Here is a 23,609-nt window from a genome sequence, read left to right as displayed (position 1 = left end):
GATAATAGTTTCTCTACTGGAGATTCATTTAATGATATTTATTTACAAGATTAGAAGATAAATAAATTTGACTTAATAAAAAATATTTAAAAGGGCTATCTGGAAGAAAGGATGAGGAAATAAAGAGGCAAGAATAGAAGCTGATTTTTGTGAAAAATGAAGGAAGCAAAGTATGTATAGCATTTTAAAGTCAGTAATTCTTGTAAGAAAAGGAAGAAAATTGGAGAACATGAATTTTAAGACTATAGCAGGAATGAACAGGAAGTGGGTAGAGGAATTCAACTAAAAGTGTAGAATAGACATGTACAACTATAAATAACTTTACTAAGATTGAATGTTTGAGGCCTTGTAAGTTTATTGAGAATAGTTTCATAAAAGTATATAGTTATCTATGGGTTGCTAGAAGTAAATATAGAGTAATTATAGCTACTACATGTATTTGTATTCAATATAATTTTATTGTGATTAAATAGAACAATATAACATGGGTTTACAGCTCGTTTTCTTGTTCTCCAGGAAAAAACACTTTCTATATGCTACCCCTCACAAGATATCTTATGAAAGAATTGAACAAAAGCTGCCCAAGATGAGACAGGTTCAAAGACCACTTAAGAGTGGGGAAAACTATCAGGAGGCAGGCTGTGATTTACCCATTTGAGAGGATAACTTGCACTACAAGAAACTAAGGGCTCTTCCATGATTAGTGTCCCTATGGGAATTCTTAAAATAGTAATTGCCTGTGTGCAGACAACTGCCAAAGGACTCATCCTTTAGAATAAGAGCTTGTTAGCTTGTACTATATACACATTAAAGCCTGCCTTTTTCTAGGAAACCTCTAAGCAAGTCTCTCTCCAACATCAGTAACGTGGGTTTCATATGAGATATAGAGGTGAAAAAGAATTATTGCTGAGCATTTCACAATAACTGTAGTTTTCATATTTTGTACAATATTTTATACATTAACTCGGACTTAGTATATAGTGAGACTTCAATAAATAGTAATTTCTTAAATGGATAATTATGACATTTGACCAGGGCCAAGTTGGAAGTACTAAACATGCATTTCTTTCAATGTTATGTAATTCACATTTTAAAACAATATATATCTTTTTCCCAGTTTGTAATTTGTTTTTAGTCTTGACTAGATGACCGGAGATAAATGAAATATCCCTTTGCTCTTGTACTATGACTGAGAAAGCTTTTGCCACCAGAGGGAGATAGAAGGAAAATTGGATTCTATTTTAGTCTAAGGATCGACTTGTAATAAAACATTTTTGCCTCTGTTTAATTTAAAAAAAGTTATAAAGATAATTCATACTCATGATTTAAAAAAGTACAGTGTGGAAGAGTGGAAAATGAAAAGTTATTGTACTCTTTGACCCCCATTTTTATTCTCTATAATCACTATTACCAGTTTCTTTGTATCCTTTTAGAAATTTCCAATGCATATAATCACATTTGTGTCTATTCCTTCTATTCCTGCCTTCTTTTAAAAAGAGGAATGGATCATACCACATGTTCATTTACAACTTGCTTTTTTTTTTTGTATTCCATTCAGTGAATATGTGATCATTTAAATTGGTATTTCCTTGTCTCTTTTTTTCCACCTTAATTTTGTTTTGTAAATTGCTGGTGAAAATGAGAGCAGTTTCTTAGGTTTATGCTAATTAAGTATTATAATAGATGACAAAAGCCTTTTGTGTATAGTAAAATGCACTGAATATACCGGTTTTTATTATGACTAATTCAGATATCAATTATACTGCTCAAGTTTAATTATACTGCTCAAGTTTATAAATTTCTGCCCAAGTTAGGGAACCTGTAGATTCTTTGCTGATGGATAGCGATTTTGTTTCTAGCTTTGGTTTTAATTTTTGCTAATACAGGCCGTGTTATAGTGAAAATCCTTGAATACATATTTTTGCATACTTAGATGAGCTAAATCAAAAGATAAGGACGTTTTCAAACTTGATGTAAGTTGCATATTACCCTCTTAGAAGGTTTATATTAGTTTACATTCCCATCAGTAGGATATGGGTATTCATTCCTTTACATTCTTGCCAATACTATGAATTGTCAGACTTTTGGATACTTATCAATTTGATTTTGTTTTTAAATTATGACAGAAGTTGAACATCTCTAAGAGTTTTATTGCCCATTTTTAATACTCTTGTTATGAAATGCTTGCTCTCATCCTTTGCTCATTTTTAAAAATTGAGTTCATCTTTTCCTTATAGTTATTTTAAGTTTTTCATTTTGGTTAGGATTTTGTGGTATTTTTCACATAAGGAGTTTACATTTTATGTAGTCAGAAATTTTAGTCTTTTCCTTTTGGAGTCCAGGTTGAAAAGTCATTTTAATTAAAAATCTTGTAGTTCCTTTCTATTTGTAGGGGCAAGAACATTTATGTTATTCTCAATACTGTCATTATACTTACTATTCACAGAGGTAAGTGATAGGGGATAGGAGGGTACTTGGTGGGTAAATAGTTAAGAGGGCTGACTTTTGAGGCCTGGTGTTAGATTTTCCAAGTACTTTTGATATCATTTTTAGGAATGTTTTTTTAAATTCCATTTTGTGTCATTTTAGAACTTTTATTCTCTATGTCAAATATAGAAAAATAATTGCAGAACATTATGGTGAAGTTTCTTTTTGTTAAGTGTAAAACTAGTTTGAAATGTTTTTAGTTTTCTACTCAGTTCGACAGCTTCTTTATAATGCATCTCTTATGTACATATAAAACTGTTTTGTATGTTATGTTTTAGTCTTTATTTTACATTTTTCACAACTGAAATTAGTAAGCAATCCAGAGTGAAAGGAATATTATATAACCCAAGGTAGCTAATTTTCTTTCCTGTGAAGAGATTATGGGCATTGTCTTTGATTTTAAAGAATTTAATCTTTTAGAAAACAGGAACATTATAGAAACACATAAATTGAGAGTAAATAAATTGATTCAATATTTGATTGAATTCCTCAAAGGTTTGTTTTCTCTTAAGCTGAATGGTCTTTTTATTTAATGCTAGTTATGAAAGACTTCCTCTAGAGAGATTGGTTTTATGGACAATTCTTTATGTTCTTTACTGTTTTAAGCCTGAATTATGGTAAACTCTTTCTTTGGGCATCTAAAAAGAAATAATTCTATAACTTTGTGGCTTATCTTGATTCATAAAAGTAATATATTTGTTTTAATACTTCAGGTGTGTACATCCCGATTCTGGTTTAATTATCGACATGTTGCAAATACTCTTTCTGTTTATAGAAGTGTGAAGAGGCTAGGTATTCCTGACAGGTAAGAATTCTTAATAAAGCTTAACTCTGAATCTCAAAAGTCACCCTTAAATGATTGTTATTATATTTGTTTGTTTGTGTTGCTTTTGAAAAAGATAAGGAAACCTGATTTGAAATTTTTTTTTATTGTTGTTAGAACATACCATTGTGTATAAAGCAGCTGTTATTTAAGGCCATAGTGGCAAATTTTATAAAACATCAATGAACACTAAGGTAAAAAGATTTGATAAGTATAATTTTTTCGTATCAATTATTTAATCATTAAATGCCTCAGTCTGTGTTTTTAATGGCAGGCAACAGAAGACAATTCTGACTGATTCAAATAGAAAAAGAATTTATGGAAAGCATATTGATTAGTATACCAAATTGATGGGAAGTCTGTAGCTTTAAGTAGTCAGGAGCAAGGAAGACTACGTAGCAGGGAAGACATGTAAAAATCATGGCATAAAACCAGTCCAGTGACAATAAAGCAGTTGTGAATTGCTGAAGGCTAGACTCTGTCAGGTACTGCATAGCTGTCAGGTGTTGCATAGCTGTCAGGTATTGCATAGCTGCTACTGTTGCCTTTGGAATTTTTCTTTTTTAATTTATTTTTATTATGGTGACATTGGTTAACGAAATCCAGTAAGTTTCAGGTGTACAATATAACAGTAAGACATATATATATATATATATATATGGTGTATATACATATACATATATATATACATATATATTGCATTTTGTGTTCACCACCCACAGTTAGATTTCTTTCTGTCACCACATATTTGACCCTTTTATCCTATCTACCTCTCTCCCACCCCCTACTCTCTGGTAACCATTAAGTTTATTGTCCACATCCATGAGTTGTCTTTGGAAACTTAATGTTGGTGCTGCTGCCTGCTGCCCAAATCCAATCTTTGCTGGCCCAGCTTCTTATTGTCTCTAGTTCTTAATTTAGAGCCCTTGATGGGTTGTCATATTGGCAGAGCATAGATTAAGTGCCCTGCTGTGGTGGGGGGAGGTTGGGGTAGTGACAGGAAGAAGAACTATATGGCATTGCTAGCTTCCAAATAGGGAAGTGGGCCCAGCCTTCTACGAAGACTCAAAGCGAGTTATTTCCTCATTACTTGAGGGAATTCAGGTACTAAGCAGAACCTCCACACCTTCACCCCCAGATACATGTCCTTTGGTTTGCCAGATACCATAGATCTATTTTTATACTACCAAAGCAGTTATAGAAGAAACTGCAGTCAATTTAGTGTTTAGGTTAGATGTATTTAGTCCTGTGTTCCTCTCTACCTTTGAGATAGTGTAGAGAGAGCTTTGCAGTCAAACAGATCTGAGTTTGAAATCCGGATTTAGTGGTGATTTTGGTTAAGGTACTTGGTCATACTTAGCTTGTTTTCTTAGCTATTACATTGTGATAATAATACCTTCTTTGCAGGATTCAGGTACTTGCAATAAACAGTAAATAGAGATATGTATAAAGTGCTGCAGGAGCAGAAAGGCAGCAGTGAATGATTTAGGAAACAAACTTATATTCTGTGTAAAATGATCATTTTAGCCTGAGAACTGACAAGTACTATAATTCCTGTATTTCAAATAGAAATTAAGGCAACTCAATAATACTACCATTTTTAAAAAATATATTAAATTAAGTCTAAGAAAGGATGGTTTGTTATATCAACGATACAGATATTATTCTTTTGATTAGCCAATTATTATAATTTATCAGTTGATTCTCCTCAAATAGGTCTATATGGTTAATCCTTTGGTTTTTAACTGTCATTGATTCTATACTCTATGTTTTCCTCCAGGGAGCTACTTTGATCTTTAAGTTATTAGGAAATGTTTAAATAGTTTAAGTAAGATTTAGATGGACTTTTTAGAACTAGACTATAACTATTGGATGTATTTTATATATTATAATTAGTAGATTTGTCCGTAGGTTTCTGAAGAATGTTCTTTAAAAGCTTATTCTTGTTTTAAATGATTTCTAGAGTACTACAATTTGGGTTGATGGTGAGTTTTTGTAATTATTTCTGTCTGATAAACTGTTTCTATAATTAAACCCAGCAGTTTTCTTAACTCTGTTTTTTCTTACTCTATATTTTAATTATTACATGAGATTAATATTCCTAATTTAAACCTTTCATTCTTTATCTCCCCTTATTCATAAACTGTAGTGTATGCAGAATAAAGTTCGAATCCCTTATGCTGGTTCTCAAGGCTTTAGCAGTCTGATTCCAGATGGGTTATTTTGATCATTTAATTTCTGATCAATTAATTTCAATCCAGTCAATTCCTTCTTGTAAGTCCCTGTATTGGCCTCTGTCATTGCTTACACTGATCCTTCTACCTAGAGTTCTTTCCTTCCTCCCTGCTTTCTAGTTTTCCTATACCTAAATTCAATCCATGTATTCCTTAAAGCTTTCTTGGTCCTTCCTGCATAAATAATATTTTATTTATACTTCTGTCATGGCACCTTTTTGTACTATGTTTGTATTCCTCACAGTGCATTCTTTGGTATATTGTGCAGAGCTGAATGAATGAATGAATAAATGAATGAGTAGTATACTAAAGACCCCTAGGTAAGTGGAACCTCGTTGGTCTAGGCTAGAAAAGAAATATTTATGAATACTGCTAATTTATATTCTTTTAAAATCTTTCTCAAACTGCACTGAGCTAAAAGTGCTTTATAATTGATTTTATAAACTATTCCCTGATTCCTACTTTAGGGACCCATGGGTGGGGTAATATTACCAGGGAGCTCTAAATTCATTTCTTTATATCAGATAGAAAAAGTCCATGAGAGTCTTGCATGAGATAAGTTAACGTCAACTTTACTTATTCCCTACCTTCCTATTATTTAAGTTTCCTCAGGATGAACTTTTTTTGATTCTTTTGTCCCTTTTAACTTTTCTCAAGTAATAAATATTAGAATTAGAAGTTTGAATTCTGGTATTTTTTCTGTAAATTAAAAAAGAAAAAAATTACGAATTGCCTTTTATTATTGTTTTTAAAATTACATCGGTAATATAGCTTTTGACTATTGTTTTTTATGGTGATGTGGATTAGATCTTATACGTAAGAGGACATTTTCTAATGTGGAGCATAAATAAAATATTTGACGAATTTTCCTGAATACTTTCTTTTACAATAATACAGAGAATGGAATGGTTATTATGGTTCTTTGGAAATGCTTGTGGCTTTTTTTCTGAGAGGTCAGCCAAAATGGACCCTTATTTCTGGCCTCCTCCTTTACTTGCCCTTAACAAATGTTCACTATCCACCATAATTCAGGTATTATGTTAGGGATTTTATAATGAATTATTTCATTTATTCTTTGAGGTCTTTATGAGAGATTGTATTTTTCCCATTTTATATATTAAAAATGGTTACTCAGAATGGTTAAATGACTTACTTAAGATCCATTAAAAGTACCATTAAATAATAGAACCAGAATTTGAATTCACATCTTTTGATTTTATGGCTGGAGCATTTCTATTATGTCATAGCTATCTCCTCCCTAAGAAATTAGAAGTTAATGTTTATATAGTATTTATAATTAGAGAATTCCTTTAATAATATCTCATTTTATTCTAATGGCAGTCGTACAGACATTGGTATATTATGCGTGTGGATCATTTAATACCTTATTAAATTCAAAAATGTATATCTACATGTTGAATGTAGTGTTGGGTTGTTATGAAAATAGTTAATATTAATTTAACAAATATAAGGAATGCCTCTCAATGATACCATTTTCTTATTTTTTCCATAATTTTTACTGTTGTCTAAGTCTTCATTATTTCATGTTTCATGTACTTATGCTTCTGTACTTTATAATGTTTGTAACTGTAATATATGCTTCTGTACTCAGCAGCTTTGTAGCTGTTTATTCCATCTCTAGTCTCTTTCCCCCTCCAACTCATCCTACACACAGCTGTTAGAAATATCTTTCTCAGACACTTTCATTTTGTCACTCCCACGATCAAAAACCTGCAGTGACTCTGTTGCCTCTCGAAAAAATCCAAAATCTTCAACCAGCCTTAGGTCTTTTAACTATTGCTTTGTTAATTTTGGCTTACTATGTTCTTTTTTTTTGTTATGACATCTACACAACATTTAGTCTCTCCCACTTACATATATATATTATATATATATTATATATATATTACCATTTATTTCATCTAGAACACTTGGAATATGCCCTGTGCTCTCCTTTTCTACCTATGTATCTTTCCTTTGTATCACTATGTAGAACTTTGAAGACTACTCTGTATGAGGAGGTCACTGAGTGATTTTTTTAGACCATTACTCTTAATTTGTAACATTTTCTAAATAAATACATATTAAAAATTTTACTTTATTACTATTTTTATTTTGTGTTTTTTACCTTATTTTTTACGAACAAAAGGACTGGAACTAGTTAATGTGCTTTGTAAATAATTTGCAATATATTATTGCAGTTATTGTCAGTATTAACTCATGCTGTTGAATGTTCTGATTTTTGTGTCACTTCTCAATAGTTTTTTTCTCATATATTTCATAAAAATGTAAATAATAATGTTTGACTGTGGATACGTTAGGTATTCTGAACAATCTGTCATTTTATTCTCACATCGGCAGCTGATCTGTCTGCCACTCCACATGATGTTCCTAATCATTTAATATTATAAATTCAGTGTGTAATATCTTGAATAGGGAAATATTTAGAATTGTTAAGAAGTTGAAATATGCTCTAAGGGGGAGAATGATGACAAGGTAAAAGGAGCATTTTGGCCACTGTTATTAATAGAACCCATTTGCAAGACTAAGAAGATGGTGAAGGGTTTTAAAGAGCAAAGGAGAAATTTCTTTACAGATTTATAAATAGGCAGGAAGGTTTTGGGGTGTTGAAAAAGCCAGAGGCTTATTTCTTCATCAATACCACAGTGTCTTCATTACTGACTCTGTCCTCATATCTGGTGACTTGTTTTCTTTATAATCGTCAGCGCTGAGCTTATCGAGAATGGAAGGTTTCGGTGGTGAGATGTCCAGTTGGAAGAATGCACAAGGGGCCCTAATGAGAATGAAACAGCAAGCACCAACTTTATTGTGGGGAGCAGCACGCTTCTATTGCGGGAGGTGCAGTTCTTCTGCTTCTGCTCCCCTTGGTTCCCCAGAGGACTGCATGGGCTCAACACATAGAGTACAATAGTGGCATTCAGCCACACATGCGTGATACAATAAGCTGAATTATGTTTACATAATTTAGGCGCAAGCACCCTACTACACTAATATAACATTCTAAATCTGTGATCCTATTCCTAGCCGTGAGCCTGGGTCACAGTCAGACTTGGGACCAGCCAGGCCTGGGACCCACAATTGTCTTGGCTCTTCTTGGTTCTCGTTTTTCCGTATTAAGTTTACAGTCAGCTTGTCAAGTTCCTAAAGCCTTGTTGGGATTTTGATTCACATCACAGTAAGTTTTAAATTAACTTAGAATGGGCTTCTTTATGGTAGTCAGTCTTTCAATTTATGAATAATACATATCTCTATTTAATTATGTTTAACAGCTTTCAGCTAAGTTTTATATTTTTTAATTTTTCTCTATAAACATTTTTGGTAGAATTTTTAGTCATATTTTTTGTTGATATTGTAAAAGATACTTTTTAAAATATATATTTTCTTCTGTTGTATATGCAGTTTTGTATATTATTCTAGCAACTTGCAGAACTCTCATTAATTTTAATAATTTGACTAATTTTAATAATTCGACTATTTTCTGGACGCCAAAATTCTCTTTTTGGCGGCCAGAAAATCTACAAACAATGATAGCTTTCTTCTCTTCAAATACTTGTACCATAAAATATTTTTTAAAATCTTCAAAAGTTCATATTTGAAAAATTTGAGATAAAAATTGTCTTTAAAGGCCTCAGAATTAGTGGTCCAGAGAAATCCTTTATTTTACACATGAGAAAAATGTGTTCCTGAGAGTTAAAGTGATATTTAAGAGTAGCAGCTCTGTGGTGGGGGACCTAACGCTAGAGCCCTGGTATGACGATTATATTATACTATGTTGCCCAATTTATTAGAATAAATAAGTGAATTATTAAAGAAGTCCAAGTGAAAGCAATTAAAAATAAAGTAAATGTTGATATACCTTATGAAGTTGATGTTTGCATGATAATATGCTTGATATACTATGGTAAACAATAATCTAACAATTTTATCAGAATTATAGTAGCCTATCTTCAGAGTTCTCCTATAATAAACTTTAAAGTTGTCCATCTTTTTCAGTTTGAAGATAACTCAGAAAATTATTTTTATTTTCACTTTGGCACCTCCAAAAAAATGAACCTATTGGCATCTTATATCTAGTATTTATGTCAGAATGTGCAATGACTTGGTTTCCTGAGTATGTGATGGCCTTGTTAAATAGCCTTGTCATATGATTATTTTAAAGTTAATTATAAACCCATTTAAATTCAGGTGCTTCAAAGGGTTGTATAAATGTAAGGAAATCACAATTTAGATGGAAGGTAAGTCAGCATAGTGTTTGAGTACAAGCTCTTAGTAAAACTGTCTCGATTTGAAGATGTCATGATATTATATATAGAAAACCCTAAGGACTCTACCCAAACTAGTAAACAAATTTAGTAAAGATGCAGGATACAAAATCAATATACAAAAATATATTATTGCATTTCTTTACACTAATAACAAACTATCAGAAAGAGAAGTTAGGAAAACAATCCCATTAACTGTCATCAAACACAATAAAATACCCAGGACTAAATTTAACCAAGGAGGTGAAAGACTTGTGTACTGAAAACTATAAGACGTTAATGAAAAAAAGAGAAGACACAAATGTAAAGATATTCCATGTTCATGGATTCGAAAAGTTACTACCCAAAGCAACCTATAGATTCAATGCAATCCCTATCAAAATCACTAATCATCTGGGACATGTAAATCAAAACCACAGTGAGATATCACTTCCCACTTGTTAGAATGGCTATTATCAAAAAGACAAGATAGCAAATGTTGGCTAGGATGTGGAGAAAAGCAAACTCTTGTGCACTTTTGGTGGAAATGGAAATTGGTGCAGCCACTGTGGAAAGCAGTATGGAGGTTCCTCAAAAAATTAAAAATAAAACAACTATATATTCTAGCAGTTTTTACTTCTGGATATTTATATGAAGGAACTGAAAACACTAACTCAAAAAATTATATGTACCCTCATCTTAATCTCAATATTATTTACAATAACCAAGACATGGAAACAACCAAAGTGTCTATGGACAGATGAATGGCTAAAGAAAATGTGAAAAAAAAGTAATGGAATATTTTTCAACCATAAAAGGAAGGAATCCAGCCATTCATGACGACATGGATGGACATTGAGGGCATTATGCTAAGTGAAATTAGTCAGAGAGAGACAACTGCTATATGATTTCACTTGTATATGGAACCTAAAAAAAACTAAACTCATAGATACAGAAAACAGGTTGGTGGTTGCTGTAGGTGGGGATGGGTGAAATGGGTGAAGGTGGTCAAAAGGTACAAACTTTCAGTTACAAGGTTAATAAATTCTGCAGATACAATGCACAGCATGGTGACTTAAAAAAGTACAAACTCTAGAGTCAAACATTAGTTTAAATCCTGATTCTGTTATTGAGTTTGACCAGACCGTAAAGTCTAGGCTAACTACAGAAATGGGCAGGAATGATGACTTGACTTACATTGCTTTTGCTTTATATTGCTACCAAATCAACAAAGAAGCAAAGTAAAAGATATGTGAGATCAGGATACGAGTAAGTGGCTACAACTCCCTCCACTTCCCTAGTTTTTCACCATGTCCTTACATATTTTACTTCCTACTACATCATCAGGCCTTTGGTAAACCTAGAAGTGTCCTGAGAATGTCACTGCTAGTTTTTTTTTTTTTTTAAATCTGGGACATATTTTTGAATCTCTCTTATCTTTAGTGTCTTTGTCTATAAGATGGGGAAACAGTACTTACATGGGGTAAATCTTGTTGGTTAATCAGTCTGGAGTAATTCCCAGCTCCATTTTCCTTTGCATCATTCACAGTCTCGAATTAGCCTGTCATGTTTTCTCATTACTTTTATTGCATTGGTCCAGCATCAAGTGACTTGTCATTATTTAGTCATTTTAAATCTTAGTTTTATTATTACTGTGACAGTTTTAATTACTAGAAGAAAGGTCATAAAAAGGTAGAGGTTTGTAAGTTGAGCTATTTTTAGTAATGAGTTGCCTGTGTATAGCCTAGACAGGAGTAATGTGCCTATTAGTAGGAAAAGGAGAAAGAAGCAGATGCTTGCAAAAATAGATGAATCATGTTAGTGACAAAACACTGCAATCCATAACATCCTACAGATTTTTATTATTGATTTATCTAAAACTGCTTTTGAGTTCTAGTCTCTGTAAGGCCATATTCTTGAATGTCCGAAAAATTGTGTGCTATTCTAATACTCATCCTCCTTATTTAGACTACCTTTAGTGATTCCTTGCAATTAAGAAAGCCTGACTAGAGTAAGTATTGTGTTTTGATAAAGGATTAAGGAAGCCTATTCTTTTTACAAAAAAATTTAATTTTTTTTTCACTCTGTAACTCTGTTCCCTTGGATATCTGATAAAGGTAGGCAACATTGCTTATCGTAAAAATGTTCCCTTATTGATTAGATAACTGCAATGGACAGGGATAAATAAACCATAAATACTTGAGGAGAAAACCTTCCTTTGGGCTTCTCTGAGTGTGGTGATTCTTGTAACTGGGCTTGTTCCTTTTAGGGATCCTGAAAACTATGTCTGTGGAGTTATTGCATAAGATATTGGACTCCAGTGGGGCATGAAGCTTCTAAGCCAAAAATGAATAGAAGTCTCATTCTCTCATACCTGAGTTGTCACCCGAAGGATCAAAGAGAACAGCTTGAGAGAATCACAGACACACATACATACACTTATGCTACACTATCAGTTACAGTCTGTTAGACTTGAGAGGGAAAGGTCTAGACAGCTGTGTATATTGCTGTATAGATTGTTGTGAGGGTACTCTTATGAATGCCTAATGCTGCCTGTATTAGTTTCTTATTGCTGCTTTAACAAATTGCTACAAATTTAGTGGCTTAAAATAATACCGATTAGTTCTGGAGATCATAAATCCAAAATGGTCATTGGGTCTGCATTGCTCTGAAGGCTCTAGGGGACAATCCATTTTCTTGCCTTTTCCAGCTTCTAGAGGCTGTCTGCTTTCCTTGGCTCACATTCTGTTTTTCATTTTGAAAGCCAGCAGCATAGCATCTTCAATGACTCTTCTGTTTGTCACATGTCTTTTTTCCTCTCTGTTTCTGCTGTCACATTGCCTTCTCTGACTCTGACCCTCTTGCCTTCCTCTTATAAGGACCCTTGTGTTTACATTGGGCCTACCCAGATAATCCAGGACAATTTCCCCATCTCAAGATTTTTAATTTAGTCACATCTGCAAAGTTCCTTTTAACCTTTAAAAGTAACGTAGTCACAGGTTTTGGAAATTAGGACATGGATGTCTTTGGGGACCATCTTTAAGTCTACCATGCTGATTTGCTGGCAGATATTATTTGCTGTTCTATATCCTTCTAACTGAATTTGATGCCAAGTGTGGTCATCTTTTGAGTTTGAATGTTTAATGGAGCCTGCCACACTGGTGTATGTGGCAGAGAAGGAGTATTTGGAATACTGAAAAAGTGAGGAATCATGGAACCCAAGAGTAATTTAACAAGAGAATAGCCAACAATGTTAAATACAGAAATGCCGTATAAGAAGTGCGCTCAGTTTCTTTGGTATCAGGTGAATAGAATTATGATTATAGTAGTTTGAAGAGTTAATGGGAAGCAAAGAAATAGAAAAAAATGACTGGGGGATGTTGACTGAGAAAGAAAAAGGGAGCATAGACTGAGGAGACTTAGAACCAAGACAGATTTTTTGATTTTGAGACAGAAGGAATTTATAGGTTGGGGGAAGATATCAAAAAAGAGGAAGACTAAAAACAGAAAGAGAGGGAATAAAATTAATTTGGGGCTTTTTAGTAACTGCATTAACTCCTCTATGACCAATTTTTTTCTAAACTAGGTTGAAAAATATTGGGGAACTAAAAAAAAGGAGCCTGATGCATTCGAGGTCATACGACTTAGAATAGGTGCTAGGTTGGTCTGAAAAAGAAGGAAGACAATTAGTGGAGAGTGAGTAGAAAACAAACTAATTTAATTTACTTATTTTCTTCTTCCTTTTTTTCTCCTTTCCTTCACTTTTCCATGAATAAATATGTCCTGAGGGCCTGTGGTGTTTAGAATATACTTTCCAATTTGTATAATTTCAATCGAAATGGGGATATGAGGAAGAGAAAAGGTGAGGGGAGTAAATATAGTCTCAAGAAAAAACATGAGTGCTTGGGTTGTGGCACCCTCAAAATGAGTCGGACTCAACTTGACCTTTCAACATGGAAAGTGCTGATAGGAATAAATATTTCTAAGAAAGTTCTGAGGACTCATAATAGAGAATTGATAGAAATGATGTTGTAATTCTGTCATTTATATCTGACTGTTTTAGGGGTGTTAAAAGAAAAGTGATTAACATTTTAAAATTAGTTTTATTTGGAGAAAAGATATTTCACAGTGTTATATTAATAGTTCTAAGAATTTGACTTGAGCATAAATGGGAGGTTACTCAATTTATTAAAAATGTACTCTGACATTAAATCCTTACTCCTGCCCATTAACTTATATTTAAGATAATATCTATGTCCAAGGCTTCAAATTATGAAATTCAGATATGTTATTTTAGAAAGCAAAACGCATATTAAGCAGAACTTAATTTACCTAAACTGTCAATTTTTCTCCACCGTACTGGAAGCAAAGGGCAGTCAAATAAGATCTTATTAGGAAGCTTGTTCTACAACTATATTTTAGGATTTATTCTGGGCAAATAAAAATCTAAATTTTCTGCTCTTCATCTCATTCTGTCTATATTTTTATGTTAAATAAAAATAGATATTCAAGTGTTAGCTTTGATATACTGATAAAAATTGTTTAGTAGATTATATTTATTCAAGAAAGTTAGATATTACCTTTTTTTGTATTTCATTATTTATTTAGATTTATTTAGACTTATTTATTTAGTTTAGCTCTTGCACTAAGTTTTTATAAGCTGGCGAACACTGACAAATTTATTTCTCCCATAGAACTATAACAACACATTGTAAGATATAAATATGTGATCGAATTAACAGTGCACATGACCATTTGAACAATTACATAATAAATTATCAATTATCCCAATATTGAGTTACACAGCTCAAGAGGCATATAAAAATTAGATACCTGTTCATTTACTAGCAGCTCACTTCTTTTTTTTTTAATTTGCAAGGGAGATTGGGAAGAGAAGGGAAAAAAAGCACACTTCAAACAAAAATAATAGCTGGTTAATAACATCTAATAGATATGAAAAAAGAACGAGAACTTAAAAAATTTTATGATTAAGAATTGTTTTAGCTACAATAAGAAAACTTCTCTGCCTTTAAAAATTATTTATTAAATTAAGGAGCTTATTCTACATATTCTGCACAAGACAGAGGCAATATCTTACAACAAATACTTAATGGCTCCCTCATTCCTTTTTAAGCCCTCCCCTGTTAAGTTGCACCCAAAAGTGCAAACGTAAAATTACCTCTGAAGCTTTTTTGCCTGGACACATTAAAGATGTGCTTCTGTGCACTAGATCTTCAAAATAGATGTTTTTCACAACAGCACAAAATAAGATTTATAGAAAGACATTAAGTAATCACTTTTCAACTTGGTTAAAAAATCTAATAAATATCAGTGGTTGTGCAAACCTGATATCTACTGGAATGAATGTGGGAGATATGAAGTGAGTAAGCAAATAATCACATAGGCCCCGCTTTCAGTGTTTGAAAATGACTGAAGGAATAAATCATGTAAGATCTAGAGTGTTCATAGTTCTTAAGGTTTGAATTTTATGATGCTAGAATTATATAAGTATTATACCAGATATTTTGGTATTTAATCTAAATTTCTAATGTATTGATAAGATTCTGGCATGGGAATAGATTTAAAGAAGACTTTTAATTCAATACTGTATGATTTCAGTAAAGGTAAACTGGTACAAATGATAAGCAGATTTTAAATGCTGAACAGCAAGAATCTTTTGCTTAGTGTCTAAATGGGTTGATTGTAACCCAAACATAGATGTTCTGTCAATCATCTAACCCGATAAAACTGCTTTTCAGTGCTGCTATAAAAGCTTCATTAGACTTATTCACCAAGCTAATTTCTTGACTAATATGTACAAAAAATTAGGTCATGTCCGACTAGCATCGGGCACCCTAGTTTTGTTGGCCATTAAAGTCTTTGCAGCACAGACATATTTTAGAGTAATACTCCTGTAAATATAAAAGTTGCTTGATGTTAAAGCTTCATGCTACTTTGGTCTTGTGATTTTGCTACATCTTCGTGTTTCATTCCACTTTTTATTAATGCTAGGGTAATAAGCATTGGAGCTCTCTCAAGGCTGCAGCATAATGAATGGCAGTACAATAATCATGTTCTTCACAAAGCTTGATGTTTTTCCAAGACTTAACCAGTCATCAACAATCCGTTTGGATGGTGGTGCACCTTCATCAAAGGCCAGTCAAGAACATGGATGCCTTCCATTTCTATAGACCAATGCCATGCATTGCTTCATATATTCTTTCTATTGTGGTAACTCTATACTTTTCAAGTTTCTCAATAACGGTTTAAGGTCTCATTGGTTGTATTGTGCATAAAAAGAAATATCATGTATTTGAATGTAATTTTATGCAAGTTGGGTAGTTCACGCCATGTTAATTTAGTTACAGAATACTAGGGTTATGCAAGGATTTAAAAAATTGGATACAGAAATGATGTAAAGAAACTTCTACATACGCCACTTGAAATCCTCAGTGTTTGAGTATGAAGTTCAGAGTAAGGGGAAATGAAATGAACCTCCTAACGAGAAGCAGATCTTCAGTCTAGTTATATTGAGCAATAGAAAGAAAGTGCACATCATATAGGTTACCTCATCTAGGTCAGAACTGGAAAATGCTGTGCATATTTCAATTCAATGCTTCTGTATACAGGTTAACTTCTCTTATGTGGCTTCTCAGTGGAATAGTAATGAATTTCTACAGTTCTCTTGTCCTCTTAAAGATCATGCTGTGCTTGGCAGTAATTTTCATTGTCCTTCAAAAACTCCATAAATTTGTGATGACAAAAGCAATATGGTTATGCGTTGAAAATTGTGGCTTAATCATTCACTGGGTACCAGGGCGGCAGTGACGTAGGCGGCAGTGGCTGTGGTTACAGGACAGGGGGTCCACAGTGACAGCTGCAGAGGAGGCAGTGCAGGTATTGACAGAGGCACCAGGCTGGTATTGGCTTTTGAAAGAGAAATGAAATTAGAATATTCCCTTCCCCAAGCATTCTTAGTCAGATTTTATTGTAATTAAAAAAAAGATTTTGGGAAAATTTTTCAGTTTTTTTTTAAAGGTGAAAACAGACTTAAAATCTGTAGCTCTAAAATGAAATGATTTTTTTATTTAAAATTTAAGAAATATTTGTAATGAAGTTTAAAGCATAAATTTCATTGAACCATGGAAAATGGAAATACTAAGATGAGGTTTTTATGAGGAAAAGTGATTTTCCTCATAAAGTGATTTTCCTCATTAGTATTTGCTGATATGAGTATAGAAATTATTAAAGGTTTTCTTTGGCTCTGTTCACTGCTTGGGAGTGTTGTGAAAGGCAATGTATTCCATTGTGCCAAGGAATATAATAGTGGATGGAAAGTGTGTGAACTCTGAAATCAAATTTCAACTCTGCTTACCAGCTGTGCAGCTTTGAGCAAATGATCCGATCTCCCTGAATTTCCTTATCTTTAGAATAGAGGTGATAATAGTTTTCACAGGATTGGTTTGATTTACTGAGAATTAAGTGTCTGAGATGACTGTAGCACTGTGCCTGTCCCACAATAAACTCAACAAATATTTGTTTACAGCATCCTTTACCCCACCTCATTATCTCTAGCATATTGTGGCTGCATTTTGAATACCAGTAATCACCTCTCTGTTAGAACTGGAAGAAATTTTAAGTTTCTTATTCAGAACTCTGCCTTCCTTTTTATTTTTAATTTGCTTGTCTACTAAAATTCTGTATTCAAATGTTTTTGCAAGTTCTACCATATTTTTTAACCAGTTTTTAACCAGAATTTAAACCAGTTTTCTCTTTCATTCTCTGGAAATGAAGTTTAGTGGTTAATTCTGTAATCTTACTTTGTTTCATTTTTCAATAATTTCTAATCTTTTTTTCCCATAATGTTATTGAAATGCAGAATCTAAATTTGATAATTTGGATAAAATATAGTAAATGCCTGTGCACTGTAATATGGAATGGTTAAATTCATGTCAATGACACAGTTATATTGCTTTACAAATAAATTATTGAATTACATTTAATCGAATTTTATTATTATTTTTCAGTTAATTACTCTTTCATTTTGTCTGTGATAGTCTTCATTTGATATTTTTCCTTTTTTTTGTCCTAATTGACTTTTATATTTGATATATCAAGATTTAAAAGAATTATTCTATGTATTTTGACAAAAATAGGTTATACTACATCGATAGCATTCATTAATGCAGCATTCTTTATTTTGACTATTTCTGTGAGCATTTCCAAAATGTCTGAGAAATATAGTAACTTGTAATTTTGGTAATGCACAGATTTGAATTCCAAGCTTTGAAGCTGGTGTGCTTGAGTTGCTCAGTGAACTAGTTAGTGAGAAGTTGAGCAGTAGAAAATAGAGAAAAAAAGATGAAAAACTTGTCTGTCTACACAATACTAATTTTAACTCTCACAGCAAAGGGTGGGGCATCTCTGCCGCTTGCCCCCCTCCCCCTCCCCCCGTTATAGGAAGAGTGGTTAATATTGAGGGGTGTTCGGAAGCAGTGAAGATTTAGGTGTAGGCTATAGGTGAAGGTACAAATGGTCGAGAGTGAAAATGGCAGGTTGTATGGCTGAAAAGACCTGTTGAGAGAAGGGCCAGAAGTAGGATATAATCCCAATGCCTTTCTGTAGGAGAGTCAGGGGCTTTGGGGAATTGATTGGAGACTGTCTAGAATGCTAGTCTCTGTATTTCTTTGAAGTTCTGTTCTTAGACTTTTTTCATTTAAATGGGCACTTAACATTTTCAGTTATATCTTATTATGTTTAAAGGAGAAATTATATGCTCTAGTGCTATTCTTCAATTTCAGAGTTTGTTAAGGTCTCTGGATAGTTCCATTTAGAATTTCAAAGGTCTATTTTCTATCAGTTATATGCCATAAATATTAAACAGTAATAATGGGTTTATGCATTCAACTTAATCATCCAAGTTGATTAAATTATCAATATAAAACAAAAAACATCATTAAATCCTTTCAGATGCCAGTTCTCATACTTTCAGGGCAATGCAGAATTGTTAAAAACCTATGCTCATGTCAGACAAACTGGGTTTGAATCCAAACTCTACTCCTTACTAGCTGTGTGACCTGGGTGGGACATGTTACTGGACTTTCGTGTGCTTCAGTGTAATAACTTGTAAAATAAGGATGATAATAATACATATTTTGGAAAGTGTATGGGATATGCTTGTAAGGTGCTTATTTTAACTAGTGCAGTGCTTTAGATATACCAAATACATAAGATATGTTAGTTATCATCTTATTACGCTAAACCACATGTAACTTTAAATACATGAGCCTGTCGCTAGTTAGCTCTACCCTTATGTAACATGTCTGCTGCTGTTTACTTCCTGTCTCTGCAGTTTTTCGAGTTTTATTTCTAATAATATAAGTAAAAAATACCTGGTATCACATAGTCTAGTAATGCCAGTTGTTTGACATTTGGCAAGTTGAAAGTAATTCAGAAAATCTTGATGGTGTAGCTCCTGTGGCTAACAGATTTGTTTTGATTAGTTTGATAGTGTGTTGGTGGTGAGATTTATTAACTTAGAGATTCCTCAAGGCATGGGAAAAAAAAGTGACACCTATGAGCAGAAACTCTGAGATTTAAGGCCGTCAAACATCCTCATGATTCTCAAATCTGCTTTAATTTTAGCTACTATTCTATATTAGATGGTGATGATGAAGGTAAGTACGGTGATCCTAGCTTTGGTAGCTAAAGGTGCTCTGAGGTAGTATTAGCTGATAAGTAACATGGCTATAGAATGTATAGCAATTTTAATTTTAAGTGAACAGTTTAAAAACGTAATTTATTTAAATTTCATTCAGTGAAGAATTTTTATTAAGGTAATATCAAGTCTACCGTAAATGAAAAGTTATGCTGTTTTGAAATTTCACACTCTAATGGTCTATGGTGGTAAATGATTATTTATCTATTAAAAAAAAATTTTTTTTTTAACCCATTGGTTTCTGGTTCCTGATTGGGCCAAGGAAGAATTTCAGAGAGGTGGGTAGAGGGCCCAGCAGTCCTGAAGCAGGACTTACCCATTCTTTCAATGTTTGGCAAACACGATAATGGGAAAGTATTTATTTTAGGCCAGTTTCTCCCACATATATATTTTTTTTACATTTTGAATTTTCATTTTTGTATTTCTGATCTTTAAAATGTATATAAGTTTGATCAAAGTATTCTCTTTACATCAAACACCAAAGAAAATATTAGCAGCTTCTTTATGTTTGTTTTTTATCTAAAAAAGGGATGAAGTATTGCTTTACTAATATTTATTATATTTAAATTAGCAAATACATATAACTTAGAAATTAGTAGATATGTATGGGTGTGTCCTCACATACTTTTTTACTGGAGTGAATGATTTAAAAATGTGAAAACTACTGAAAGAAATGTGAAAACTAATTATAAAATAACCACTGTATTGTTTGGATTCAAACCCGGTTTGAACTTTATAGAAATTCAATGCTTACTTTTCTTTCGGTTTTGTGTTGAGAGAAGGCCATATGACCATATGTTTTGTTGTGTGATGTAGGTTTTGCACGGGCTTGAATGAAGTGTGAAAGTTGAGTCATCACACATGGTAGTATAGGATTGCCAAACTGTAAGAATATTATATTCTTGAATTGATTGGATATATTTGAGGGATTTTATCTTTTAATAAGATACTAAGCAACTTCCTATCGTTATTTATAGGGATGTAGTAGTATGTCTTCAGTGTAGATTGTTTTGGTCTTAATTTCAGCAGTGATTTGATACCCATTCAGTGAATACTTAAATAACTGCTGTGATGCTAACCTGATATTCAGGTGAAAAAGACACTTTAAGGAGTCAGCAAGTTAGATCTCATGGTAACTGGTGTTCAAAGAATGTTTACTGGCAAAGCTTTAGTTAAATATAAAATCTGATTATCTTGAGTAGTAAACAGATCCTGGAAGTTATGAATCGCATTTTTTACAATATACTTTTTTGAACAGACTTTACATATCATCGAATTACATTGTTGTGTGAATGTCAAAATATAAAAAAAAAGAAAATAAGGTATAGAGTGAGTCCTGATACTATCTTTCTCTAGTTAAATATAACCATAGTCATTTAATTTTAGCAAAATAACATTATCCTTCAAATGTAATTAATGTTTTTGGAGTATTATTAGTTCAGTAGTTTTATTAGCATTTAATTTATAATTTTGCATTTATAGTTTTATAAGAACTGTAAGCCTAAGGAGTTTACTTTCATTTGTATATTTAAGTATCATTATACAAATAATTTAACACTTGGATCAATTGAGAATTTATTTTTCTCCAGAAAACAGTTCTGAACATTTTTTAAGTTTTAGAAACAGTGAATATGTGGTTAGACTTCTAAACCTTTGAAGTTGAGCCTGTTTCCTGTCCTGTTTTTCATTTATTATACACAAATATGAATTTGTTATGATATTTGATTATGTTAGCAGAAGGTGATTGTACTTATATTGAGGCTCAAAATTATCGGTAAGAAAACCTTAAACTAATATTGTGTGTCAGTTCAGTCTTGTTTAATAGTGGCTTGTAACAAAAAAAGATATGATTAATAATAATTTAATGTAATCATCTTTATTAAAAAGAGGAGATATATTTTCCATTTTAAGAGGAATAACTTTCACCATTCTGTGAGTATGAATCACTGACAGCTGAAGATCTGATCTTTGAATGTGGCAGGGTTGGAACCCTTTCAAAATAGAAATCTAGCCAATTTTCAAGAAAATCACAATGTTTCAGTTTTGAACTTTAATGTATTTGGAACATATGCAGCAGAACATTTTCTTCTTGCAATCTCCTGCCGAACTAATTACATATGCCACATTAATTTTTCCCTTATGTTTGGGAAGCTCAAGTATATGGTAGAATAAAGAATTGCCTGATTCATGTTCAACAGTTTTAATGGTAAGATCAAGATGAGAAGTATTTAAGTGAAATTTTGTAATTTTCTCTCAAAGAAAATATGTTTCTCTCAAATGAAAATGTTTCATTCACTCAATGAATATTTATTGAATACCTTGCTATCATTAAGCCCGAGTGTTACAGTGGTGAACTGGATAGATAAAGCCCCTGCCCTCAGAGCTTATATCCTAATGGAGGTGGTGGTGGGAGATGATGGGGATTTCAGATTTATAAATGATTCACAGAAAATAAAACTCATAATGAGAGTAGAGTACTTTAGCTGAGATAGCTGAGATTGGAATGGTACAAAGATTTGGGAGGAGAGATGTCTAAATTTGATCAGTAGCACTGAAGTGGGAAAGGCTTGGCATATTCTTAGAACAGAAGGGAGGCCAGAATGGAAGGAACATAGTGAACATGGATGGTAGGGGCTGAAGTAAGAGGTTGATGGAGACCATATTAATTGAGCTTTTTAGACCATGTAAGGAGTTTGGATTTTCTTCTAATTATAATAGAGAGTCCTTTTCAGTGTGAAAGTCTAATGATTTGACTTACTTAAGAAAGATCACCCTGGTGGCCAAAAGGAAAGTGAACTATAAAAAGGTGAGAATAGAAGCAAGAAGCTAGGTAGGGAACCATTCTAGCATCTAGTCAAGAGATGATGAGAGCTGGTGCTAGGGAGATGGAATGGAGCCAGTGAAGAGTGATCCAATTGGGGATGTGTTCCTGTAGTACACTGATTGCATGTTTTTATATTTAAGCATATGTAATTCTGAAAGTTAAATTCTTTAAATGTGTACCTTGTAAATCCTGAGAATGTAAAAATATTACTAATTAAAAAAATGTTTGGGGAGGACAGTGTAGCTCCTTCAGCTTCCTTTCACTATATGGCATAAAGTATACTTTATTAGGAAAAAATTTAAGTTAATAACTTCAAATTCTGCGGATAGATTCATGCCAGATTGCTCTTATTCCTCCACTTTAAAACTTGTACTACGTACAGATATGAAAAACTAAAGTTCTTTTAAATAGGTACTCTATTTTGAGTTACTTTTAAAGAAGAATGAACATAATTGCTCCATGATATAAATAAAATGTATTTGTTTTTAACTTTTTGATTTCCTGTCAATAATATATTTTCTGGAATTTTTTTATTTCTAGTCACATTGTTCTGATGCTTGCAGATGATATGGCATGCAACCCTAGGAATCCCAAACCAGCTACAGTGTTTAGTCACAAGAATATGGAACTAAACGTATATGGAGATGATGTGGAAGTAGATTATAGAAGTTATGAGGTAAATTGTTTAATAGCAACATTTTTGAAATGTAGTTATTGTTGCTTTTAAGCTTTAAAATAGTGGTAGAATAAAATAGTCTTACTTTTTTCCTTTAAATATTGTACATAATTGTTACTGAAGCCTTGATATAATTCTGTCTGTGGAGTTCATATTAAAGAAACAATATTTAAGTAAAATTATCACAACACAACCATTTTTTATGTATCTATCTAGGTTAAAACAATTTTATCTTGGTATTTATGAGTATTTGGTGAGGTTACATATATCAAATTTCTTTTGCAGTAAATGTATTGTTTTTCATATTTGATCTAAAATTTCAAAATTTATATTTTTAGTAAATATATTAATTGTGGAAAAATTAAAATGACTAATAAAAAACTCAACCATATTTCCACTACTTAGAGGTAACCACTTTTAATATGCTTCTATTGTTTTTAGGCATATATGATTAAAAATAAAAATGTAAATTTGAAAAATAGCATTATATTATATTTTCTCCCTTTGAAACTTCATTTTAAATTTAATAAATTTTGACTATGTTTAAAATTTGAAGTCTTCCTTGATAATCCTCCTCCTTTTACC

The 23,609-nt window shown here is 32.4% G+C and overlaps 1 protein-coding gene across 1 annotated transcript in view; it reads left to right on the top strand.

Moving 5' to 3' along the window:
- The window catches only part of PIGK (phosphatidylinositol glycan anchor biosynthesis class K), a 92,937-nt gene that overhangs the window by 4,657 nt on the left and 64,671 nt on the right, over window positions 1-23,609 (top strand). Inside the window, exons 3-4 of the mRNA XM_039838626.1 lie at window positions 3,201-3,292; window positions 22,889-23,024. Coding sequence (XP_039694560.1) covers window positions 3,201-3,292; window positions 22,889-23,024 — 228 coding nt within the window. The remainder of the gene's footprint in view (window positions 1-3,200; window positions 3,293-22,888; window positions 23,025-23,609) is intronic.

The sequence above is a fragment of the Pteropus medius genome, unplaced genomic scaffold, assembly GCF_902729225.1.
Source record: "Pteropus medius unplaced genomic scaffold, Ma_sr-lr_union100, whole genome shotgun sequence".
Classification (NCBI taxonomy): domain Eukaryota; kingdom Metazoa; phylum Chordata; class Mammalia; order Chiroptera; family Pteropodidae; genus Pteropus; species Pteropus medius.
Note: the sequence above shows the minus strand (reverse complement) of the source record. Positions and strands in the feature narration are given on the sequence as shown.